Raw genomic sequence first — 26974 nt, 5'->3', positions numbered from 1 at the left:
AAGGATATGATTCTTACTTTTGTTTGTTCTGAGGATAGTTTAAGTTATACACCTGTTGATACTTGGTGGGTAGATTCTGCTGCTACTACTCATATAACTATTACTATGCAGGGTTGCCTGTGGAGCCGACTACCAAGTGATGCCGAAAGATACATCTATGTGGCAGACATCAATATAGTTGCAGTCGAAACTATAGGAACCTTTAAATTATGTTCCACGAATGGATTTTACTTGGATTTATTTGAGACATTTTATGTACCGTCATTTAGACGGAACTTAGTTTCTATTTCTCGTTTGGACAAATCAGGTTATTTTTGTTCGTTTGGAAACAATAAAGTCAGTCTCTTATAATTTGAATAATATTCACTCTGGTCGTTTGGTGGATAATCTATATAGTCTTGATTTGAATTCCTATAATAATGAAATACTGCAAACAGGTACAAAACAAAAACTAAATGAGAATTTAGCATCATTATGGCACAAAAGCATAGGTCACATCTCTAAACAGAGAATTCAGAGGCTTGTTGCGGATGGAATTCTTGAACTCCTAAATTTGGCGGACTTTGAAGTCTGCATTGAGTTCATAAAGGGGAAAAGGAGAAATGAAAGGAAATTAGGTACCGAGAGAGCTAAAGATGTCTTAGAACTGATACATATCGATATATGTGGCACATTCTCTATTGTCTCTTAGAATGGACAACGGTATTTTATTACATTCATAGATGATTACTCTCGTTATGTGTATATATATTTAATTCATGAAAGGTCCCAAGCCTTGGATGTTTTCAAGTCTTTCAAAGTTGAAGTTGAACTTTAATTTGGAAAGAAAATTAAAGTTGTCATATCTGATCATGGTGGTGACTACTATGGAAGATATGACGGTTCAGGTGAATAATGTCCCGGGCCTTTTGCTCTTTCCTAGAGAAATACGGCATTGTTCCGCAATACACCATGCCAGGCAAACCTAGCATGAATAGTATTACAGAGCGAAGGAACCAAACTCTTAAGGACATGGTGAGAAGTATGATTAGTCATTCTTCCTTACCTGAATCACTCTGGGGAGAAGCCTTAAAGACTGCAGCATACATCCTTAATAGGGTGCCAAGCAAAGTAGTTAACAAAATTCCTTATGAAGTTTGGACTGGTATAAAGCATTTGCACATTTGGGGATGTCCAACTGAGGTGCGACCTTATAGGCTGCATGAAAAAAATTGGACTCAAAAAAAATTAGTTGTTACTTTGTTAGTTACGCTGAGCGTTCACGGGAGTACAAGTTTTACAATCTTGCATCAAGGTCTATTTTTGAAACAAAAAATGCGAGATTTCTTGAGGATATTGAGTTTGGGGAAAGAAAATATTAGGAATGTTGCTTTTGATTAGGATTCTGTAACTGACAATGATCAGGTCTTTGTGCCTATTATTGTTTAAGATACAATTATAGTATAAGAGCACAATGAGAATCCAACTGTAGATCCAGTTACAGTACAAGAGAATAATGAGAATATTATTGTTGCTTAAGATGCTGCCACAGTACAGAAAAATAATGAGAATCCCCCTCAACCCCAACCTATACAGCAAGCTCAACAACCTCAAGAAATGTCATTAAGGAGATCCAATAGAGAAAGGAGAAAATCCATCTATGGTCCTCAAACAAGCTTCCCGTCAATGGTATCACGAGTTTAATCAAGTCATTACCACAAATGGTTTTGAGGTAAATATTATAGATGAATGTGTATATTGCAAGTTCAGTAATACATATTTTTGGTCTTATATGTTGATGACATTCTACTTGCCAGTAACGATATAAGCTTGTTGCCTGAAACTAAGAAATTTCTATCGAACAAATTCGAAATGAAAAATCTTGGTGATGCCTCTTTTGTATTAGGAATTGAGATACTTAGAGATCGCTCTCAAAGTATTCTTGGATTATCACAAAAGAACAATATAAAAAAATTTAAGTAGATATGGCATGAAAAGTTGTAGACCAATGGACACACTCGTAGCTAAAGGAGACAAGTTCAGTCTCAAGAAATGTCCCAAAATGATTTTGAGAGGATAACAATGCATAATAAACCTTTTGCATCAGCACTGGGGAGCTTAATGTATGCTCAAGTCTACAAACGTCCCGATATATCACTCATAGTGGGAGTGTTGTGTAGATACTTGAGCAATCCTAGCATGGATTATTGGATGGTTGTTAAACGCATAATGTGTTATCTAATGAAAACAAAGGATTACATGCTTACTTATCGGATATCAGAAAATTTGGAGATCATTGGGTACTCTGATTCCAATTTTATGGCATATAGTTGCAAAACTTTGTCATTAAGCTTCGTATAGTAGATGACACTGAAAGACCATTAAAGATATTTTGTGACAATAAGTCAGCAATACCATACTCCAACAACAATAAGAGCTTGACAAAATTGAAGCATATAGACATCAAGTTCTTAGTTGTTGATGAGCGGATCATTTATACGCTTTTTGGCATTGTTTTTAGGTAGTTTTTAGTAAGTTCAAGCTACTTTTAAGGATGTTTTCATTAGTTTTTATGTTAAATTCATATTTCTGGACTTTACTATGAGTTTGTGTGTTTTTCTGTGATTTCAGGTAATTTCTGGCTGAAATTGAGGGACTTGAGCAAAACTCTGAAAAAGGCTGACAAAAGGACTGCTGATGCTGTTGGAATCTGATCTCCCTGCACTCAAAGTGGATTTTCTGGAGCTACAGAACTCCAATTGGCGCGCTCTCAACGGCGTTGGAAAGTAGACATCCAGGGCTTTCCAGCAATATATAATAGTCTATACTTTATTCGGAAATTGACGACGTAACTTGGCGTTGAACGCCAAGTACATGCTGCTGTCTGGAGTTAAACGCCAGAAAAACGTCATGATCCGGAGTTGAACGCCCAAAACACGTCATAACTTGGAGTTCAACTCCAAGAGAAGCCTCAGCTCGTGGATTGATCAAGCTCAGCCCAAACATACACCAAGTGGGCCCCGGAAGTGGATTTATGCATCAATTACTTACTCATGTAAACCCTAGTAGCTAGTTTATTATAAATAGGATTTTTTACTAGTGTATTAGACATCTTGGGACGTTTAGTTCTTAGATCATGGGGGCTGGCCATTCGGCCATGCCTGAACCTTTTACTTATGTATTTTCAACAGTGGAGTTTCTGCACACCATAGATTAAGGGTGTGGAGCTCTGCTGTACCTCAAGTTTCAATACAATTACTATTACTTTCTATTCAATTCTCTTTTATTCTTATTCCAAGATATACGTTGCACAACACTTTGATGAATGTGATGATCCGTGACACTCATCATCATTCTCACTTATGAACGCGCGTGATTGACAACCACTTCCATTCCACCTTAGGCCGGGCGCATATCTCTTAGATTCCCCAACAGAATCTTCGTGGTATAAGCTAGATAGATGGCGGCATTCATGGGGATCCGGAAAGTCTAACCTTGTCTGTGGTATTCCGAGTAGGATCCTGGGAATCCGGAAAGTCTAACCTTGTCTGTGGTATTCCGAGTAGGATTCCGGTATTGAATGACTGTGACGAGCTTCAAACTCCTGAAGGCTGGGCGTTAGTGACAGACGCAAAAGAATCAATGGATTCTATTCCAACCTGATTGAGAACCGACAGATGATTAGCCGTGCTGTGACAGAGCATTTGGAACGTTTTCACTGAGAGGATGGGATGTAGCTATCAACCAAGGGTGATGCCTCTAGACGATTAGCCGTGCAGTGACAGCGCATAGGACCATTTTCCCGAGAGGATTGAAAGTAGCCATTGATGATAGTGATGCCCTACATACAGCTTGCCATGGAAAGGAGTAAGAAGGATTGGAAGAGCGAATAGTGAAGTAGAGTTTCAAGAGGAGCACAGCATCTCCATATGCCTATCTGAAATTCCCACTCTTGATTTACATAAGTATTTCTGTCCCTTTTATTTTCTTTTTATATTTGATTTTTTAAATTCCATAATTTTATCCTCCTGACTGGGATTTACAAGGTGACCATAGCTTGCTTCATACCAACAATCTCTGTGGGATCGACCCTTACTCACGTAAGGTTTATTACTTGGACGACCCAGTACACTTGCTGGTTAGTTGAACGGAGTTGTGAATTCAACTGGTGCCATAATAATGATTTCATACAAATACAAAAGAATATGGATCACAATTTCGTCCACCAAGTTTTTGGCGCCGTTGCCGGGGATTGTTCGAGTATGGACAACTGACGGTTCATCTTGTTGCTCAGATTAGGTAATTTTCTTTTCAAAATCTTTTTCAAAATTTTTTTTCTTTTCTTTTTCGTTTTTCTAATAATATTTTTCGAAAAAATTAAAGAAAATACAAAAAATCATAAAATCATAAAAACCAAAAATATTTTGTGTTTCTTGTTTGAGTCTTGAGTCAATTTTTAAGTTTGGTGTCAATTGCATGCTTTAAAAATTTTTCTTGCATTTTTTCGAAAATTCCATGCATTCATAGTGTTCTTCATGATCTTCAAGTTGTTCTTGGTAAGTCTTCTTGTTTGATCTTGATGTTTTCTTGTTTTGTGTTGTTTGTTGTTTTTCATGTGCATTTTTCGTTTGTTAGAGTCCATGCATTAAAGATTTCTAAGTTTGGTGTCTTGCATGTTTTCTTTGCATCAAAAATTTTCAAAAATATGTTCTTGATGTTCATCATGATCTTCAAAGTGTTCTTGGTGTTCATCTTGACATTCATAGTGTTCTTGCATGCATTTTGTGTTTTGATCCAAAATTTTTATGTTTTGGGTCATGTTTGTGTTTTTCTCTCTCCTCATTAAAAATTCAAAAATAAAAAAAATATCTTTTCCTTATTTCCCTCCAAAATTTCGAAAATTTGAGTTGACTTAGTCAAAAATTTTCAAAATTAGTTGTTTCTTACAAGTCAAGTCAAATTTTCAATTTTAAAAAAAAAATCTTATCTTTTCAAAATCTTTTTAAAAAATCATATCTTTTTTATTTTTTTTATTATTTTCGAAAAATTCCAAAAATCTTTTTCAAATTATTTTCAAAATCTTTTTCTTATCTTTTATATCTAATTTTCGAAAATTAGCTAACAATTAATGTGATTGGTTCAAAAACTTGAAGTTTGTTACTTTCTTGTTAAGAAAGGTTCAATCTTTAAGTTCTAGAATCTTATCTTGTAGTTTCTTGTTAGTGAAGTAAATAATTTCAAAATTTTTGAATTAAATCTTTTTATATCTTATTTTATCTTTTTCAAAAAATTTTTTATCTTTTTCAAAATTTGATTTCAAAATATCTTATCTAACTTCTTATCTTCTTATCTTTTTAAAATTTGATTTCAAATTTTTTTCAATCAACTAACTAACTTTTTGTTTGTTTCTTATCTTTTTCAAAACCACCTAACTACTTTTCCCTCTCTAATTTTCGAAAATACCTCTCTCCTTTTCAAAAAATTCTTTTTAATTAATTAAGTGTTTCATGTTTTAATTTTAATTACATTTTATCTCTAATTTTCGAAAATTACTAATCTCTTTTTCAAAACTATTTTCGAAATTTCCCTTCTCTTTTCTTATTCTATTTAATTATTTATTTACTAACACTTCTCTTCACCTCTCTTCATCCAAAAATCTGAATCCATCCTTCTTCACTCTTCTACTACTAACATAAAGGAATCTCTATACTGTGACATAGAGGATTCCTCTTTCTTTTCTTGTTTTCTTCTCTTTCATATGAGCAGGAACAGGGAAAAAGGCACTCTTGTTGAAATTGATCCAGAACCTGAAAGGACTCTGAAGAGGAAATTAAGAGAAGCTAAATTAAATTATTCTAAAGGTAACCTTTCAGAAATTTTCGAACAAGAGAAGGAGATGGCAGCCGAAAATAATAATAATGCAAGGAGAATGCTTGGTGACTTCACAAAACCAACGTCCAAATTTGATGGAAGAAGCATCTCCATTCCTGCCATTGGAGCCAACAACTTTGAGCTGAAACCTCAGCTAGTTGCTTTAATGCAACAAAACTGCAAGTTTTATGGACTTCCATCTGAAGATCCTTATTAGTTTTTAACTGAGTTCTTGCAGATCTGTGAGACTGTAAAAATGAATGGAGTTGATCCTGAAGTCTACAGACTCATGCTTTTCCCTTTTGCTGTAAGAGACAGAGCTAGAATATGGTTGGATTCACAACCTAAGGATAGCCTGGACTCCTGGGATAAGCTGGTCACAGCCTTCTTGGATAAATTCTTTCCTCCTCAAAAGCTGAGCAAGTTGAGAGTGGATGTTCAAACCTTCAAACAAAAAGATGGTGAATCCCTCTATGAAACTTGGGAAAGATACAAGCAGCTGACCAAAAGATGTCCATCTGACATGTTTTCAGAATGGACCATATTAGATATATTCTATTATGGACTATCTGAATTTTCGAAAATGTCATTGGACCACTCTGCAGGTGGATCTATTCACCTGAAGAAAACGCCTGAAGAGGCTCAAGAACTCATTGACATGGTTGCAAACAACCAGTTCATGTACACCTCTGAGAGGAATTCCGTGAATAATGGGATACCTCAGAAGAAGGGAGTTCTTGAAATTGATGCTCTGAATGCCATATTGGCTCAGAACAAAGTGTTGACTCAGCAAGTCAACATGATCTCTCAAAATCTGAATGGATGGCAACATGCATCCAACAGTACTAGAGAGGCAGCTTCTGAAGAAGCTTATGATCCTGAGAACCCTGCCATGGCAGAGGTTAATTACATGGGTGAATCTTATGGAAACACCTATAACTCATCATGGAGAAATCATCCAAATTTCTCATGGAAGGATCAACAAAAACCTCAACAAGGTTTTAACAATGGTGGATGCAATAGGCTGAGCAATAGTAAGCCATATCCATCATCTTCTCAGCAACAGATAGATAATTCTGAACAAAACACTTCTAATTTAGCCAATATGGTCTCGGATCTGTCAAAGGCCACTTTCAGTTTCATGAATAAAACAAGATCCTCCATTAGAAATCTGGAGGCACAAGTGGGCCAGCTGAGTAAGAAAGTCATTGAAACTCCTCCCAGTATCCTCCCAAGTAATACAAAAGAGAATCCAAAAGGAGAGTGCAAGGCCATTGATGTGATCAATGTGGCCGAATGCACAAGGGAGGAGGAGGACGAAAATCCTAGTGAGAAAGACCTCCTGGGACGTCCCTCAAGCAAGAAGGAGTTTCCTATTAATGATCCAGAGGAATCTGAGGCTCATATAAAGACCATAGAGATTCCATTAAATCTCCTTCTGCCATTCATGAGCTCTGAAGACTATTCTTCCTCTGAAGAGGATGAAGATGTGACTGAAGAGCAAGTTGCTCAATACTTAGGAGCTATCATGAAGCTGAATGCCAAGTTGTTTGGTAATGAGACTTGGGAAAGTGAACCTCCCTTGCTCATTAGTGAACTAGATACTTGGATTCAGAAAACCCTACCTCAAAAGAAACAAGATCCTGGCAAATTCTTAATACCTTGTACCATAGGCACCATGACCTTTGCAAAAGCTCTGTGTGATCTGGGGTCAGGGATAAATCTTATGCCACTCTCTGTAATGGAGAAGCTGGGGATCATTGAGGTACAACCTGCCTTGTTATCATTGCAATTGGCAGACAAGTCATTGAGACAAGCTTATGGGTTAGTAGAGGACGTGCTAGTAAAGGTTGAAGGCCTTTACATCCCTGCTGATTTCATAATCCTAGACACTAGGAAGGAAGATGATGAATGCATCATCCTTGGAAAACCTTTCCTAGCCACAGCAAAAGCTGTGATAGATGTCAACAGAGGTGAATTAGTCCTTCAATTGAATGGGGACTACCTTGTGTTTAAGGCACATGGCCATCCCTCTGTGACAATAGAGAGTAAGCATGAAAAGCTTCTCTCAGTTCAGAGTCAAGAAAAGTCCCCACAGTCAAACTCTAAGTTTGGTGTTGGGAGGCCACAACCAAACTCTAAGTTTGGTGTTAAGACCCCATATCCAAACTCTAAGTTTGGTGTGGGCAACTATACAACATTAACCTGATCACCTTGTGGCTCCATGAGAGCCACTGTCAAGCTATTGACATTAAAGAAGCGCTTGTTGGGAGGCAACCCAATTTTATCTAATTTTTATTTTATTATATTGTTATTTTATGTTTTATTAGGTACATGATCATGAGGAGTCACGAAAAAATCATAAAAATTAAAAACAGAATCAAAAACAGCAGAAGAAAAAATTTACACCCTGGAGGACGCACAGGCTGGCGTTCAACGCCAGTAAGGTGCATCTGGCCGGCGTTCAACGCCAGAACAGAGCACCATTCTGGTGCTGAACACCAGAAACAAGCAACATTCTGGCGCTGAACGCCAGGAATGTGCCCAGAGAAGAAAAGCTGGCGCTGAACGCCAGTAACAAGCATGAAACTGGCGTTCAACGCCAGAAACATGCTTTACATGGGCGTTGAACGCCCAAAACGTGCACCAATGGGCATTTAAACGCCAGAATGGTGCCAAGGCATTTTACATGCCTATTTGGTGCAAGGATGGAATTCCTTGACACCTCAGGACCTGTGGGCTCCACAGGATCATCTCAGGATCTGTGGACCCCACAGGATCCCCACCTACCATATTCCCACCTTACCTCATAATCCTAATTACACTCTCCTAATCCCCATGTCACTCTTCCCAACTACCCCATTCACCACTCACATCCATCCACTCTTCCCCATAAATCCCACCTACCTTCAAAATTTAAAAACATTTTTCCTACCCATTCCCACCCAAAATGGCCGAACATAACCTCCCCCCTCTCCCTATAAATACCCTTCCATTCTACTTCATTTTCACACAACACAACCCCTTCTTCTCCCACATAGCCAAACCTACTTCTCTCCCTTTCCTCCATATTTTCTTCTTCTTCTTCTTCTCCTCTTTCTTTTATTGCTCGAGGGCGAGCAATATTTTAACTTTGGTGTGGTAAAAGCATAAGCTTTTTTTTGTTTTTCCATTACCAATGGCACCTAAGGCCGGAGTATCCTCCAGAAAAGGAAAAGGGAAGACAAAAGCTTCCACCTCCGAGTCATGGGAGATGGAAAGATTCATCTCTAAGAGCCATCAAGACCACTTCTATGATGTTGTGGCAAAGAAGAAGGTAATCCCTGAGGTCCCTTTCAAGCTCAAAAAGAATGAATATCCGGAGATCCGACATGAAATCCAAAGAAGAGGTTGGGAAGTCCTAGCCAACCCCATGCAACAAGTCGGAATCTTAATGGTTCAAGAGCTCTATGCCAATGCATGGATCACTAGAAACCATGATCAAAGTATGAACCCGAGTCCAAAGAATTATCTCACAATGGTTCGGGGGAAATACTTAGATTTTAGTCCGAAAAATGTAAGGTTGGCGTTTCACTTGCCCATGATGCAAGGAGATGAACGCCCCTACACTAGAAGGGTCAACTTTAATCAAAGGTTGGACCAAGTCCTTATGGACATATGTGTGGAAGGAGCTCAATGGAAGAGAGACTCCAAAGGCAAGCCAGTCCAACTAAGAAGACTGGACCTCAAGCCTGTGGCTAGAGGATGGTTGGAGTTCATTCAACGCTCCATCATTCCTACTAGCAACCGATCTGAAGTTACTGTGGATCGAGCCATCATGATTCATGGCATCATGATTGGAGAGGAAGTAGAAGTTCATGAGGTCATCTCCAATGAAATCTACAAAATAGCCGACAAGCCCTCACCTATGGCACGGCTAGCTTTTCCTCATCTTATCTGCCATCTATGTTACTCAGCTGGAGCCATCATAGAAGGAGACATCCTCATTGAAGAGGATAAGCCCATCACCAAGAAGAGGATGGAGCAAGCAAGAGAAGCCCTTCACGGTTCTCAAGAGATGCATGAGGAAGCTCATCATCAAGAAATCCCTGAGATGCCTCAAGGGATGCACTTTCCTCCCAACAACTATTGGGAGCAACTCAACACCTCCTTAGAAGATTTAAGCCACAATGTGGAACAATTAAGGGTGGAACATCATGAGCACTCCATCATTCTCCAAAAAATAAGAGAAGATCAAAGGGCAATGAGGGAGGAGCAACAAAGGCAAGGAAGGGACATAGAAGAGCTTAAGAACATCATTGGTCCTTCAAGAAGAAGACGCCACTAAAGGTGGATTCATTCCTTGTTCTTTATTTCTTTCTGTTTTCGGTTTTTAATGTTGTGTTTATTTATGTTTTGTGCCTTTACTTCATGATCATTAGTATGTAGTAATTATGTCTTAAAGCTATGAATAAAATCCATTAATCCTTCACCTCTCTTAAATGAAAAATATTTTAATTCAAAAGAACAAGAAGTACATGAATTTCGAATTTATCCTTGAATTTAATTTAATTATATTGATGTGGTGACAACACTTTTTGTTTTCTGAATGAATGCTTGAACAGTGCATATGTCTTTTGATCTTGTTGTTTATGAATGTTAAAATTGTTGGCTCTTGAAAGAATGATGAACAAAGAGAAATGTTATTGATGATCTGAAAAATAATGAAATTGATTCTTGAAGTAAGAAAAAGCAGTGAATAGCAAAAGCTTACGAAAAAAAAAAGAAGAGAAGGAGCAGTAGAAAAAGCCAATAGCCCTTAAAACCAAAAGGCAAGGGTAAAAAGGATCCAAGGCTTTGAGCATCAATGGATAGGAGGGCCCAAGGAAACAAAATCCAGGCCTAAGCGGCTAAATCAAGTTGTCCCTAACCATGTGCTTGTGTCATGAAGGTCCAAGTAAAAAGCTTGAGACTGAGTGGTTAAAGTCGTGATCCAAAGCAAAAGAGTGTGCTTAAGAGCTCTGGACACCACTAACTGGGGACTCTAGCAAAGCTGAGTCACAATCTGAAAAGGTTCACCCAGTTATGTGTCTGTGGCATTTATGTATCTGGTGGTAATATTGGAAAACAAAGTGCTTAGGGCCACGGCCAAGACTCATAAGTAGCTGTGTTCAAGAATCAACATACTTAACTAGGAAAGTCAATAACACTATCCAAAATTCTAAGTTCCTAAAGAAGCCAATCATTCAGAACTTCAAAGGAAAAAGTGAGATGTCAAAACTGTTCAGAAGCAAAAAGCTACAAGTCCCGCTCATCTAATTATAATTAATATTCATTGATATTCTGGAATTTATAGTATATTCTCCTATTTGATTTTCAGTTGCTTGGGGACAAGCAACAATTTAAGTTTGGTGTTGTGATGAGCGGATAATTTATACGCTTTTTGGCATTGTTTTTAGGTAGTTTTTAGTAAGTTCAAGCTACTTTTAAGGATGTTTTCATTAGTTTTTATATTAAATTCACATTTCTGGACTTTACTATGAGTTTGTGTATTTTTCTATGATTTCAGGTAATTTCTGGCTGAAATTGAGGGACTTGAGCAAAACTCTGAAAAAGGCTGACAAAAGGACTGCTGATGCTGTTGGAATCTGACCTCCCTGCACTCAAAGTGGATTTTCTGGAGCTACAGAACTCCAATTGGCGCGCTCTCAACGGCGTTGAAAAGTAGACATCCAGGGCTTTCCAGCAATATATAATAGTCCATACTTTATTCGGAAATTGACGACGTAACTTGGCGTTGAACGCCAAGTATATGCTGCTGTCTGGAGTTAAACGCCAGAAAAACGTCATGATCCGGAGTTGAACGCCCAAAACACGTCATAACTTGGAGTTCAACTCCAAGAGAAGCCTCAGCTCGTGGATTGATCAAGCTCAGCCCAAACATACACCAAGTGGGCCCCGGAAGTGGATTTATGCATCAATTACTTACTCATGTAAACCCTAGTAGCTAGTTTATTATAAATAGGACTTTTTACTAGTGTATTAGACATATTGGGACGTTTAGTTCTCAGAACATGGGGGCTGGCCATTCGGCCATGCCTGAACCTTTTACTTATGTATTTTCAACAGTGGAGTTTCTGCACACCATAGATTAAGGGTGTGGAGCTCTGCTGTACCTCAAGTTTCAATACAATTACTATTACTTTCTATTCAATTCTCTTTTATTCTTATTCCAAGATATACGTTGCACAACACTTTGATGAATGTGATGATCCGTGACACTCATCATCATTCTCACTTATGAACGCGCGTGATTGACAACCACTTCCGTTCTACCTTAGGCCGGGCGCATATTTCTTAGATTCCCCAACAGAATCTTCGTGGTATAAGCTAGATAGATGGCGGCATTCATGGGGATCTGGAAAGTCTAACCTTGTCTGTGGTATTCCGAGTAGGATCCTGGGAATCCGGAAAGTCTAACCTTGTCTGTAGTATTCCGAGTAGGATTCCGGTATTGAATGACTGTGACGAGCTTCAAACTCCTGAAGGCTGGGCGTTAGTGACAGACGCAAAAGAATCAATGGATTCTATTCCAACCTGATTGAGAACCGACAGATGATTAGCCGTGCTGTGACAGAGCATTTGGAACGTTTTCACTGAGAGGATGGGATGTAGCTATCAACCAAGGGTGATGCCTCCAGACGATTAGCCGTGCAGTGACAGCGCATAGGACCATTTTCCCGAGAGGATTGAAAGTAGCCATTGATGATAGTGATGCCCTACATACAGCTTGCCATGGAAAGGAGTAAGAAGGATTGGAAGAGCGAATAGTGAAGTAGAGTTTCAAGAGGAGCACAGCATCTCCATATGCCTATCTGAAATTCCCACTCTTGATTTACATAAGTATTTTTGTCCCTTTTATTTTCTTTTTATATTTGATTTTCTAAATTCCATAATTTTATCCTCCTGACTGGGATTTACAAGGTGACCATAGCTTGCTTCATACCAACAATCTCTGTGGGATCGACCCTTACTCACGTAAGGTTTATTACTTGGACGACCCAGTACACTTGCTGGTTAGTTGAACGGAGTTGTGAATTCAACTGGTGCCATAATAATGATTTCATACAAATACAAAAGAATATGGATCACAATTTCGTCCACCAGTTGTCAAGGAGAAAGTTTAAGAATAACAGATTTTCATAGGACATATAGGAACAGAGTATATGCTAGCAAACCCATTACCAAGGGATTGATCCCTAAAGTCTTTCATGAGCACATTACTCAAATGGGTGTCAATATTTGTGATGCCTTGGTTTAGTAGGAGTTTATTTTATGCTATATGTCCCATGACAGATGTTGAATTATTTTTCTGCAAAATTAAGTTTATGGTTTATTTCATCTTATGTGAAATGTCCATTTTGAAATATTTGTTTTGTGTGTTGATCTCAATAAAGTTTTAAAGTTGGACCAGCTGAAAATAGACATGCATGAGATCACTTGGCATGTAATTTCCATATTACTCATCCAAATTTGATCTATGCCGTTAAATACATTAGTATGGTGATCATCGTGGTTTAGTCATGACACTAATGTGATAAAAGCAGTGGTAATTCCTTATCTAATGTATGAGACGGACCAGATTGTTAAAGTAATAAAGAAAATAACATTCAGATGAGCGCATAAAGTTTATAAGATGTGATTATGTCTAGAAAGAATATATGTATAGCCCAAGTGTGAGATTGTTAGGAAATTATTTAATTTCCTAATTTGTTTATGGGCAATACATATATTAATTATAATCACAAATTATGCTATTTCAAATTAAATGACTTATATAATAGTGATATCATTTATTGTTATAAATACTAAATTGAATAAGTCATAATTACTTTTGATTTAGAATTAAATGAGAATAAAACCAAATATTATCTTTTGAACTTTAGATAATTATCTTTTGGATTTTAGATATATTATCTTTTGGACTTTAGATACTATTTTTATTTAGGCTTTAGGGTTTAATGGGTGTCATGCTCAAATATAAATAGTGCCTTCAGGGTTTTTGTCTCCAATATACCAAAGCCGCCTTTGTTGCTCTTTCCCTATCAGAGGAGTCACAATTCAGCCCTATTAGGGATACAGAAGGCTTTGGTTGAGGAAGATTAAAAGAACCACAAGACTGAGACAATCCTTTTATCGATTTCTGACTTCTAAAATCTGATTTCTATGAGTAAAGGTAAGCTTCCACATAATGATATATTTTTGGTGATTCAACATGGATGATCTGGATTAATAAAATAATTTATTCCAACACAAGTATCTCTACACAGCTCTTTCTCAAAACTTATTTTACCTCCTTATCAAAAACTACGAAACATGCATTGTCATAGACATCAACGACACCAAACTTGATTCGGTACCTGCTTAATAAAATAATCATCATAAAAAAAGTTAAATATAGATTTATTCAATATATACTCCGTTGTGATTAGACTTTAAATTAAAAAATAAAAAAAAATCTTGGAATTAGGGATAAAAAGAAACGATCACAACTTAAACATTTAAAAATTTTTGTAAAAGCATAGGTAAATCTATTGCATTCATATTGGCCATACCACTAGTCTGGAATATCTATAGTATAATTTATGGTAGCCAAGACAATAGAAACGATATTCTAAAAAAATTTACTGATTTAAATTCCCTATATGTGGTAGGTTTTTAAATATAAAAGATACAACTAAATAAATAAGATAAATAAATAAATGTAATCTATGTGCAACGTATTGAAATTATTTTTTTTAATTTTTTTAACTGCTCAACAGTTTTGTCTTGATAAATTTTTAAGAATGCATCCTCATTTAAAATTTTACCGATATTACTCCTAGGTCTTTTAGATCTTGCAAAGCTAAATAAATAAAGCGAAAAAATTACGTTAGATAACACACGTAGTCTTAAACTCAAGAATTAAAAGAAAAAACATACACACCTATTTTTAAATTGAACGACATTTTTATATTCAAGATTGAAGAACATCTTTATGTCATACATGAAATTTTGTAAAACAATCTTTCTTAAAAAATTTAATTTAATACAAAATGAGTAAAAACTCATATAAAAAATTCAAATTGTGGAACTCATTTAACTCGTATGTATAATTATAAAAAAATGCACGCTCCATTATTTTTTATGTCAAATAAAATATCTAATATTAAATATATTTTTTTAATTAACAATTAGATACATAGAACTTAAAATTATAATTAAAACAAAAACTAATTACAACTTATAAACTAATCATCAATAAAATAGTACCAAACTATATACATATTTTATATTTTTAAATTTAAAAATTAATAATATATTAAAATTTCAAACACAATTTAAAAAATTAATAATTAATTAATTATTTTAAATTCATAAAAATCAAACCACGTAAACAATCTTTTTTATAAATTATGCTTAATTAATTAATTTATCATTTTAAATTTATAAAATCGAACGACATAAAGATTTTTTTTGTAAACTATATTCAATTGGTGTTTGTTAGAAAAAACATTTTAAATTTTTTTAAAATACTAAATTAATTCAATTTTGTCAAAACAAAACAAAATTAAGCATAGAAGAATATCAAATTAATTTTGTTTAAATAGCATAAATAACCTCACATTTTAATAAAATTAATAATTTTATTTAATTTAATATAATATTTTGTAGTTAGAATATTTGCTTATAAAGTATATACATTTTTTAAAAATACTCTTAAACACATTTGCTTACTTAAAAATTTTAAAAATATATATATTTTAAATTTAAATTTAAAATTTTAAGCATAGTACTTTAATTAAAATTAGAATTAGATTTTCTTAAATAAGTACACGTTAAAAATTAATAACTAACTTAATTATATCAACAATAATTCATATGAAAAATTTATAACTTTATGACATTAAATACTAAATTAGAAATTAATAAAATATCAACGGTGTAAATCGAATTGAAAAATAAAACCACAAGTAATAATCAAATAATTTTAGCTTATACTTAAAAAAAATTAAATTCCAAACATAAAAATCGAAAAGAACCAAAAGAAAAATAACAACTCAAGAAAAAATAATATTTTCACCAAAATAAATATATGTTTGGCATTATTTTATTAGATAGACTCTAAAAAGGGATTTCAAAATATGTGCATCCAAATTTTCAAATTTCATTCTCAATCTTGATATTTTTGCAAGTTGAGGTATCTCCTTTCACCCCCAAATCTTCCGACTCCAAGAATAGTCTCTTAGTTGATGTAATATCATTTTTCAACAGTTTGGATTCACCATTATCCGCAATTTCATTAGAGAATTCAAACAATAAATTCTATACAAAATACTATATTAAATTAAAGACATCCTTCTTTTAATATAAATTCAATAATATTTTTGAATAAAATTAGGCTCTAACTTTAAGAAAACAAACAAATAAAAAATTTATTTTTTGAACAAATACCTTGACACATTCTACTTCTTCGCCTTCAATGACTGAAGATGTCTTTGAGATTGGAAGTAAACCACCGGTGTAGTCAACATTTTGAGATTACAATTAGTTATTAATTATTATTTATAAATTAGATACTACTAGAGACCAAGAAAGCAAAAAATGAATTAATTTTTAATAGAAAGTACACTTATAACTGTACCCACAATTTGAATAGGGTAAGCCTCTTTGAATTTATTTACGAGGTCCACATCATTAGTCATCTTACTAACTTTATAAAAAGGTAAAAAAATATAAATTATCATATATTTGGACTTCAATGATGAAGAAAAAGGTCTTATCAATTAGATTGAGTAAAAAAATGTAGGTATATTCAACAGATCTTATTTATGCAGGATATTATTTAGCATATTAGTAATAAAAAATATAAAAATTATTATTAAAAATACCTCCACTAATTTTTTTAGAAAAAAATATTGGTTGAAATCTATTAATAAAAGTGGATCAGATATTTTTACACAGCTCTTTTTCAAAATTTATTTTACCTCTTTGTCAAAGACTATGAAACATGTACAGTTAGAGTCATTAATGACTCCAAACTTGATTTAATACCAAAATTAACAATTAAGCTAAAATTTTAAACACAATTAAAAAAATAATAATTAATTAATTAATTATTTTAAATACATAAAAATCAAACGACGTAAAAAATATTTTTTTTGTAAATTATGCTTATTATTTATATTTATAATATTAGCATGACATTATAACTTAAAAACTAACCACCAATAAAATAGTATCAAACTATATATATATATATATATATATATATATTTAAATTTAAAAATTAACAACTAAGTTAAAATTTCAAACACAATTTAAAAAAATTAATTAATTAATTAATCATTTTAAATTCATCAAATCAAACGATGTAAAGAATGCTTTTATTTTTGTAAATTATGCTTATTATTTATGTTTTTAATATTAACATATCATTACAACTTAAAAATTAACCACTAATAAAATAGTATCAAATTATATACATATCTTATATTTTTAAAATTTAAAAATTAGCAATTAAATTAAAATTTCAAACACAATTTAAAAATTAATAATTAATTAATTAATTATTTTAAATTCATAAAAATTACACGACATAAAGAATGTTTTTTTTAAATTATACTTATTATTTATGTTTTTAATATTAACATGCTAATAATAACATTTTATATAAAAAAATTGAAAAAAGATCTCTTCACCGATAATAAAATTTTTTTAATAAATTAAAAATCTTTCAAGCAAAAAAAAAGTTTAATATTACAAAAATATTCATAATAAACTAAGTTGAAATAACAATTTATAAAGATGAGAATAAACTTCTGAAATAAATTCAAATACATAAGTTTACATGAAGTAAGGGTGAACGCGGATCGGATCGAATCGGATATGGCCAAAATTTCGATCCTATCTACACTAAAATCATCGGATCGGATCGGATTCAATATCCTTAATTTTTAAGCTTGGAATACGCGGATATGCAGATACTTACACAAAATTTACAATCCAATCCGATTAGTGCGCTAATCGGATCCATAACCGCAATTTTCGAATTGGATTCGGATAAATACCGCATATATACGGATCGAATCCGATCCATGAGCACCCCTAACATGAAGTCAATATCAAAATTTCTAGAGTTTGTTTTATTCATATATTATGTGTAAGTGTTTATATTTATAAAAACAAATATATGATTTCCCATCATTAACCTTTAATTCAACAACATTGTACTTGGTAAATTTGCCATCATTTTCAATAGTCCTCTCACTCTCAATTCGAGTAAGATATCCAACATACTCATGATGTGTAGTCTTAAAGTTATCCATATTATTGATCCCAACATCAAAATATCTTATTTGATAAGATATTTCTTTTCTTAGTAAATTCACGAATCAAGACACAAGAACTTTCTTAACTGAGATGTGTATTTTTTCTTCCTAGAATTGATAAACAAAAATAAAAAAATAATTAAATAAGGATAAACAAACACATTTAAAATATGAATAATATAAATTAAATATTACTTAAAAAATTGGTAGGAAATTTATGTCTTCATCGAGCCGAACAATTTCAATTGAATATGACAATGAAGAACTTTCGTAGTTTGATAGTGTCCATAACCTTATCACTCGTATAAATACACACAAATTTTTAACTGTAGGACTGATCTCAGCAATTTTGTGAATATAAACTGCGAAAAAAAAAGATAGAAAAATTTTAAATAATTAATTGTATTGAGCAAGGAGTTATTGTACTATGTATCTTTAATTTGTATTTTTACAGTGGACTCATAGTTAAGATTTTTTGAAATCTAATTGATTTTGATTTCAATAACTAACTATTTAAAACGCTTTTGAAATTTGGTTTTCATAATAAAAACGATTTAAACCAATTAAGTTAGATTTTAACTTTTTAAAAATTTATAACCACAATTTAAAAGAATGAAATTAGTTTCTAACAATTTGACATGTTGACGGTTTTAAAATATAAACTATTAAAAATACTTTGACATGTGAACGAATTTGAATTACAACTACTCAAAACACTGATTTTTAATTTGAATGATGAAAACTTTAAAAATATGAAGTTAGTTTTTAACTTTTAAAAAAATTATAACCACAATTTTCTTGTGTACTATAATTTAAAAATTTTAAAAGTAATAATTTAAATAAATAATTATAAATAAAAATTTTAAATTAGTTCAACAATATTAAAAATTAAATATTAACAACTTAAGAAAATATATTTAATTTAAAAATAAAAAATAATAAGCAAATAACTTAACCTAAGTAAAATAACCTAAGTAAATAACTTAAAATTAAAAATAAAAATTAAAAAAATTTCTGGTGATTAAATTTATAAATAAAATAAATATAAACTTATTATTAGTCATTTTTTTAAAGAATAATATTGTCAATAAAATGCAACTAAAATTTAAAAATTTAAAAAATAACCATCTAAATAAATAATTTTTAATTTATAAATAATTTTTTTAAATTAGTTCAATAATATTAAAAAATAAATACCTAACAATTTAAAAAACGTATTTTAAAATTTAAAAAGTAACAATCTAATCAAATAATCCATTAATTGATAAAAAAATTAAAAATTTCTAGTAACGACACCTAAGCAAATAAATTCCCAAACTCAACGTATGTAGTTTGCATAAAAACTTCTCATTTGTATTACTATTACTATTACTATTAAGATACATATTATATAGTGATATATTATTATTGAAAGTATCTTATAAAATCTCAATTATAATGTGATACACATATTAAAGAATATTAATAAAGATATCTTATTTCTCTTTGTTTTATTTTTATATCTATTTCTCTTCTCTATTTATTTATTTTATAACAAAAAATTTTTATCTCCAAATTAAACTCTATTTATAATGAAAAACAATCTAATATTTTTTTGTATTTTATAAATATGATTTCATTTAAAATATTATTTATACACTAAAATTAGTCATAATATATTATATAGAAATAAAAATATATATTATTTAATTTTATTTTTAATATATATTTTATATTAATAACTGATTTTGGTGGTATTTTAGTATATATTTATATCTCATCATCTCATTATACTTTTCCATTATTATTGATTGGATACCCTAATGCAACAATATGAGATTATAAGTAAGGTTCTAAAAATTAGACCAATTATTAAATCATTCTAGTCACTGGTTTAGTAGTCTAATTGATTTAACTGTATTTAACCAAAAAAATCACTTTATAATAAAATAAATAAATCCTCTAAAATATCCGGTTTAGTTTCAGAATATTATACCAATTACTAGCCTATGCAAAGACTATTAAGATAACATATCCAATTACTGATTCCATGTTTCATTAATGGCATAAAATCTCATTCCTAGAGAGATTTTCTGTAAAAATTCAAAATCTATATTAAAAGCTTGGTTTAGTTAAGGCCGTGTAAAATGAAAATTGAAACTGAAGAGCAACCATATACAGAAATTTAAATGAAAACGCAACAAAGTCAAAGTCCAAATTCAAAAATCAACAACAATATGGAACTAGCCAAAGCATTCCAAATTTCAAATAATCACAGACTAACAAATCATGAAAACAGAAAATATAGATATTCACACTACAAGAAAAATACCCATTCAGCCACACTTTTTTTAAACTACATTTGAAAAGCGTAGCCTATTCATAGAATAGGCTACGCTTTTCTCCGTGTTGCCTTTTTATAAGAGAAAAGGATACACAAATGCGGCATCATTCAAAAAGCGTAGCCTTAGGTATTATAGAAATCACTTATAAAGCGTAGCCATAGGTTGATATCTATAGGTTCACTTTTCATATCAAAGGAGACGCTTTTAAAGGGTAGCCTATTTGTTAAGTTTTGGGTGCACTTTAAAAGCGTAGCCTAATGTATCTAGGCCAAATGCACCCAAACACTTAGTAATTTTTCTTTTCCTTATCACCAAATCACACTCACCTTCGAATACCCTCACTTTCGCCTTCTGATCAGAAAAAAGTTTCGCCCCTCACCTTCGCAAATCACCTTCGAATTAATTGTTGAAAACCCTTCCCTAACACACCCACACACTCACACTCATTCTCACCATCACTCACCACTGCCACCACGCCCCCTTTCACACACACACACCAGATCCGAGAGAAAGAGTGAACCAGAGGGAGGAGAGGAGGGAGACGGAGATGAGAGAGCGCGATCGAGAGAATAGAGAGTGAGAGGGGGTCACCGCCGCAACGTCGCTGCAGCCGCCGCCATTGCCGTCGCAGAGCAGGGAGCCCGGAGGGGAGAGAGAGACGATTTGCAGACGAGATGGAGAGAGAGGACGAAGATGCGACACAAGAGAGGAGGCTGTTCCGCCGTGCACTGTCGTCGCTCCTGGGGTCGATTGAAGCCGCCGCCGCAGCTAGGGCTTGCCGTGCTCCTGTCCGTACTCCTAACCTCTGTCTCTCTCTCTCTCCCTCTTCAACTTTCATTTCATTCTCATTTCAATTTTAGTTTCGATGTCTCTGTAGGCAACAATATATTTTAGAAGTTGTATTGGATTGGAAGAGAGGGAAGGGGAGTGTTTGAACTTTCAATTTCATTAATTTTTGCTGAATTTCTGTGCCTGTGGGTGAATACTGGATTGTGAAGGATGGTTAGGATTGTGAATACAGAAGTTTGGACCTCTTCATATATGGTATCCTTTCTTTTTTTAATTCCCACAAGAGCTTAGGATTGGTTAAACAGAGCAAATTGAAACTTTGAATGTTCCCCTCATGCAGGGAACAATGCTGATCGATTCCTGCATTGGAGCACTAGGTTCCAAATTGTTCTAGGCGTGGAAAGGGGATTGCAGTACCTTCATGAGGATTCACATCTAAGAATTGTTCACCAAGACATCAAAGCAAGCAACATTCTTCTTGATCATAAGTTTCATCCCAAGATTGGAGACTTTGGCCTTGCCAGGTTCTTCCCTGAAGACCAAGCTTATCTTAGCACACAATTTGCTGGAACATTGTAAGTCCAATTATTAAATATTTTAATTACTATGTATGCTAGCTGCATATTCACCATGTTACTCATGTTATATTTCAGTTTTCTATTTATGTTTTTTTTGTCATAAATTGGATAGCCTATAATTTTGAGTATTATAATATCACAACACACACCTATACTACACACACAGTTATACACAAAATATTAAGAGTTCTCATCCACTATTGACCCTAATCAAGTCTCAAACCTGAGTACGCAACACATATCATAGGGGAGTGGTGTGAGCTTATGAATGAATCTGGTTTGCCATGTTACCAGGTTTAGTTATTAAGTAATTGAGCTGAGCTGTAAGTTTGACAAATGAAATGGTTTCCTGCCAGCGCCAAAAGGGCTGTTTTCGCCGGAGCCAGAACATTATCGAGGACCAAAGCTAAAAGTTGCCATCATTGGAGCTGGGCTTTCTGGCATATCAACTACAGTGAAACTCTTGGATCAAGGACACGAGGTTTAGCTCCTTTAATCTTTAATATCACACTTCCTCCATTTCATATTTTATAAGTCATTTTGATACTTTGATTTATGAATATATGTGAAAAGTCAAAGCGACTTATCAGTATGGAACGAAGAAAATGTTATTTTGAAATTGGATGTTATGGTGTACATGGTAAACTTGATTTTTGAAGCAAAGGGGAGTGATTTGGTCAGTTTCTTAACACAATTATGGTGTTAAATTTATTAGGATATTCTAGCTAATGCATTTTATCTAGTATGTTTACTTCTAATTGCTCTCGATCAGGTGGATATATATGAGTCGAGGACTTTTATTGGTGGGAAAGTTGGTTCTGTTGTTGATAAGAAAAGAAACCAAATTGAAATGGGATTTCTTACAAATAGAAGTTGGTAAACAGACTTGATTGATCCCGTCTTTGAAATTCTCCAACCCCTCTGTTTATTTATGGTCTGAGAAGTTAAAAAATATTAAATATATAACCCTAGGAAACTTTGTCTAAGCAAAATTGATCAATTTTTCATGCCCATTGTGTTTAGGATTTGAAAAGCAAAATATTAAATATATTGAAGTGCCTGTCTTTTCCTTAGGGACATTACCATCCTAAAATTCTGAAAGCCTTAACAGAGCAGGCAGAAAAGCTGACGCTGAGCTCTCGAGCCTTTTACAATGATCGGTTTCCACCATTTGCTGAGCATTTGACAAGTATGCTTGGTTATGATATGGTTCTTCCCATGAACACTGGTGCTGAAGGAGTGGAAACAGCTCTGAAATTAGCAAGAAAGTGGGGTTATGAAAAGAAAAGAATTCCCAAAGATGAGGTATAACAATGAGATCATCTTAACAGTAGTCATATCTTAATGTTTTACATTTTCCAAGGTTGAGGTTGAAGTGAATGTTTGCTTAGTGTGGGTCTGTGGCCTAGTACACAAGGAATATCTCATGACATGCTAAGCTGAAATCCACAATACTTTATGACTTTATTTTTCCTCCCCCAACCCCGTTTTCTCTGTGGATATTAATAGTATTTGCAAAACTAAAGGGAGAAATGCTTTAGCTATGGCCTGAAGAATCTGTTTTGACATATGTTCTCAATAAATATTTTGGAAACTAAATGCTTGTAAGATGTATTGGTACTCCTCCTCTGCAAAGATAAAATGAAGGAAGTCTACTCTTCAAAATATAGCATCTTCTTTTCTGTTTATGAGATGCAGATTTGAATTTTCCTGGTGTTTGTCTATTTATGTTCACGGATACTTGTGGCAGGCTATTATTGTGTCATGTTGTGGCTGCTTCCATGGCCGTACACTAGCTGTTATATCTATGAGTTGTGACAATGAAGCTACCCGGGGTTCTGGTCCTTTATTGCCTGGCCATCTTAAAGTTGATTTTGGTGATGCAGAAGCCCTTGAAAGAATTTTTAAAGGTTCTTAGTGCTCCCATACTTTGCTTTACATTTTCATCACTATATTTTAGTTTAAATTGACTGATCTTTGATTTTTTTTTTCTGTGAAAAAATTCAGAAAAAGGAGAACACATAGCTGGCTTTCTTTTGGAACCCATCCAGGGTGAAGCTGGGGTATGATCTTTTGAGAACACTTAATCTGCTTGGCAACACTCACCTTGTTGGTTGAATTGAAAATTGAGATGCTAAAGAAGTTGCTATATACATTATACCCTGATGTTATAGTTTGATGGTGTTATTTCTGGTCTCACCATTTGATTGTTTTATATTATGTTTACATGCAGTGGGAAATCCTTGTTGCTTCTTCAAATTCTTTGGCTAAGAAAAAGATAGGTGTGCTTATAGATTTCATTTTGGTCAAGAGCCATGACATTCGGTTGAATATTCATATTTTTATTATGTTCTGATTTCTCAAAGTACATATCTCGGTTGCATCTTTTGATAGGTTTTTATTATTTATTTGAAGGTAATCATTCCTCCGGATGGCTATTTGAAAGCTGTTAGAGATCTTTGCACCAGATATAATGTGCTGATGATTGCAGACGAAATACAAACTGGGTTAGCAAGAACATGGAAGATGCTGGCTTGTGACCGGGAAGAAGTTCGCCCAGATGTTGTGGTTAGAAAATAGAAATCAGCTTAACCTTGTGAACTGTATATCTTTTTATTCTTTCCCAGCACTATGAGTTGAACCTTATTCTGTCTTTTTACTCAAATACTAGGGAAAGCATTGGGTGGAGGAGTTTTTCCTGTGAGTGCAGTTCTTGCAGACAAGGATGTAATGCTTTGTATAAAACCAGGAGAGCATGGAAGGTTTGATTTTATCATACAAATGCTTTTTATAAATGGTCTTTATTATGATTCCTTTATTTACATTTTCTTACCGATAGTTGTGACTGTTGTCTGAAGTTTTATACTTCTGTTTACCACTTGGCAATATTTTTAGTCTTCTGTATAGGTCGAGTAATTTCATTTATTGAAATGAAAGCAAATTTGTTTATTAATTAAACAAGAGAAGAATGCTGAACTTCTTTGTATATTATTGATTACAGTACCTTTGGCGGGAATCCATTGGCCAGTACTGAACTTCTTAAATCCTATGATTATAAAGTTTTACCTAAAGGAGCTAAAGCTACTGTCTCTCTATGGTTCAGGTACAAAACTTAATTATTTTGTTGTATAATTAATTTACCTAGCTATCTATCTTTTGCTTTATAATATCAATTTTAATATATCATTCTGAATTTGAAATCACCTTTGTCAGTTGCATTTGATGAAGATTTTGAAGCTCAACTAGCTGACAACAATGATGCAAGACTGGAAGTGTCTCTATTGGCGAGGAGCCCTGACCAAGAGCTGACTGAAGTTAGTAACTCAATAGTTGAACAAGTTGGCTTATAGTCCCCCCCCCCACAACAAAAATGTCCTTAACATGATGATATTTCTATGATAATAGAAGAACATACTGATTTGCAATTTATTATAAGTGTGTTATTTCTTTGAATTTCTTGAAGCTCATAACTTTGTAGTAAATCGCCACTTCTCTTACCAGGCATTTATAAGTATAATTATTATAAGTGTATTATAAGTATAATTATGTATTTATTTTTATTTTATAATATTCAACTCATTTAAATAAAAATGCAGAATTATTATATATGTAATCATATTATTAACTATTATGTTGTATTAATAATTATTAGATATATATAGAAAAAAAATGAGACCTAAGGCTACACTTATATATAGTAGTTGTAGTATACAAAAAAAAAGAGGGACCTAAGGCTACGCTTATAAAAAGTAGCTATGGTATACAATGTGGCTACCCTTTACAAGTGATGCAGTAGCGTTGAAAAGCGTAGCCTATTCTGGAAAAATGAAAGCTGAAAAGCGTAGCCTTTGGTCCTGGACAGCATCACTTGAAAAGCGTAGCCTATTCCTAAACGTCAAAAGCGTAGCCCTTGGTGCAGAAAAGCGTAGCCTTTGAGAATAGGCAACGGCTGAATAGGAATCACCCCAAAAAGCGTAGCCGTAGCCCAAAAAGCGTAGCCGTAGCCTAAGGCATCATTTTTTTTCACTTTTAGCTACACTTTTCAAGTGTACCTGAATGGGTGTTTTTCTTGTAGTGTCAATTGGATCGCCCAAACTTGGAGGCAACTATCCTCATCAATATGATCAACATAATCACAATCTAGTCATAATTAAGCCACAAAATCACAAAAAACAGCAGGACAGCAGTACATTTATAATGAATAATTACAAACATCAGTAAGAGCTAATCAGCAATCAATTAATCAATGAATGAAAAACTGAAAACACAAATCATTCAAGAATAATTCAAAGATCAATAACTCTTATGAAGAGAGCAAAAAAACGAAGAAGGCGAGTTGGCGACAAACACGACGACTGACGACGGGTGAAGAGCTGCGAAATAGGACTGGAGAGCAAACGTTGGCGAACGAGGGGAGGGCCCTCGAGCACGAACGAACCATGAGGATTGCGAACGACCATGGAAAACCTAGTGGCGATCTTGATAAGCGTGACGGGTGACGGTGGTGAGATGGATGGCAGCGCGATGGAGGCTAGGATTTTCAGAACCTTTTTAAGGAAGAGCTGCAAGATGGACAGATAGCGGCAAAAGCGCGACTAAAGAAGACGAGCAGACGAGTGAGACGACGAAGATGTTGCCTGCGATTGGGGAGAACAAAGAGGCGCACGACGACGAAGGGCATAGCGACAAGGAGATTGGAGAAGCGGCAAGGATTTTGTTCTTTGGTGTTTTGGTAGAGGACTCAGAAGAAGGAATGAGAGTGAGTGAAGGACTTCGAACTCTAGGAGGTGTTCTGCGTTTTTTTCTTTCATATGCATAAAAAGACGTCATTTTATCAGAATCTGCCAGATTCCGGTCCGACCCAACCAGATTTAGGGATTCACTTCCAATTTTCTCTCCAACAGTTTTTCCCTATAAACTGACTCATTTGTGTTAGCGGTTCTTAGTCGGATTCGACCAGCCAGTTTGGTTTTATTTTTAAAACATTAATTATAAAATATTCCAATCAACCACACCTATTCGGTCATGCATATCTCAGTGGATCCCACCAACTAACTCCTCAAACCCTCCACAGATGCCACGG

General features: G+C 33.8%; 1 protein-coding gene and 1 long non-coding RNA gene across 2 annotated transcripts; both read left to right on the top strand.

Moving 5' to 3' along the window:
• Positions 1-21226: 21226 nt before the first annotated feature.
• On the top strand, positions 21227-21869 carry LOC130960546 (uncharacterized). The gene is made up of 3 exons (XR_009079157.1): positions 21227-21312; positions 21402-21568; positions 21654-21869. It is a non-coding gene; the product is annotated as an uncharacterized LOC130960546 (long non-coding RNA).
• A 306-nt stretch (positions 21870-22175) lies between these two features.
• Positions 22176-25353, top strand: LOC130981284 (ornithine aminotransferase, mitochondrial-like). The gene is made up of 9 exons (XM_057904887.1): positions 22176-22185; positions 22248-22372; positions 22966-23196; positions 23642-23801; positions 23899-23954; positions 24307-24459; positions 24563-24653; positions 24893-24994; positions 25105-25353. The coding sequence occupies exons 1-7, from the start codon at positions 22176-22178 to the stop codon at positions 24593-24595; spliced, it is 768 nt and encodes a 255-aa protein (XP_057760870.1). The 3' UTR covers positions 24596-24653; positions 24893-24994; positions 25105-25353.
• Positions 25354-26974: the final 1621 nt, after the last annotated feature.

This window comes from Arachis stenosperma, chromosome 1 (genome assembly GCF_014773155.1).
Source record: "Arachis stenosperma cultivar V10309 chromosome 1, arast.V10309.gnm1.PFL2, whole genome shotgun sequence".
NCBI classification, from domain to species: Eukaryota; Viridiplantae; Streptophyta; class Magnoliopsida; order Fabales; family Fabaceae; genus Arachis; species Arachis stenosperma.
The sequence above is the reverse complement of the archived record's forward strand: the minus strand, read 5'-3'. Positions and strand labels throughout refer to the sequence as shown.

Coding starts and splice junctions, on each gene's coding strand:
- LOC130981284 (XM_057904887.1), top strand. Junction 23,197..23,641: donor AAAGAATTCCCAAAGATGAG/GTATAACAATGA, acceptor TACTTGTGGCAG/GCTATTATTGTGTCATGTTG. Junction 23,802..23,898: donor CCTTGAAAGAATTTTTAAAG/GTTCTTAGTGCT, acceptor GAAAAAATTCAG/AAAAAGGAGAACACATAGCT.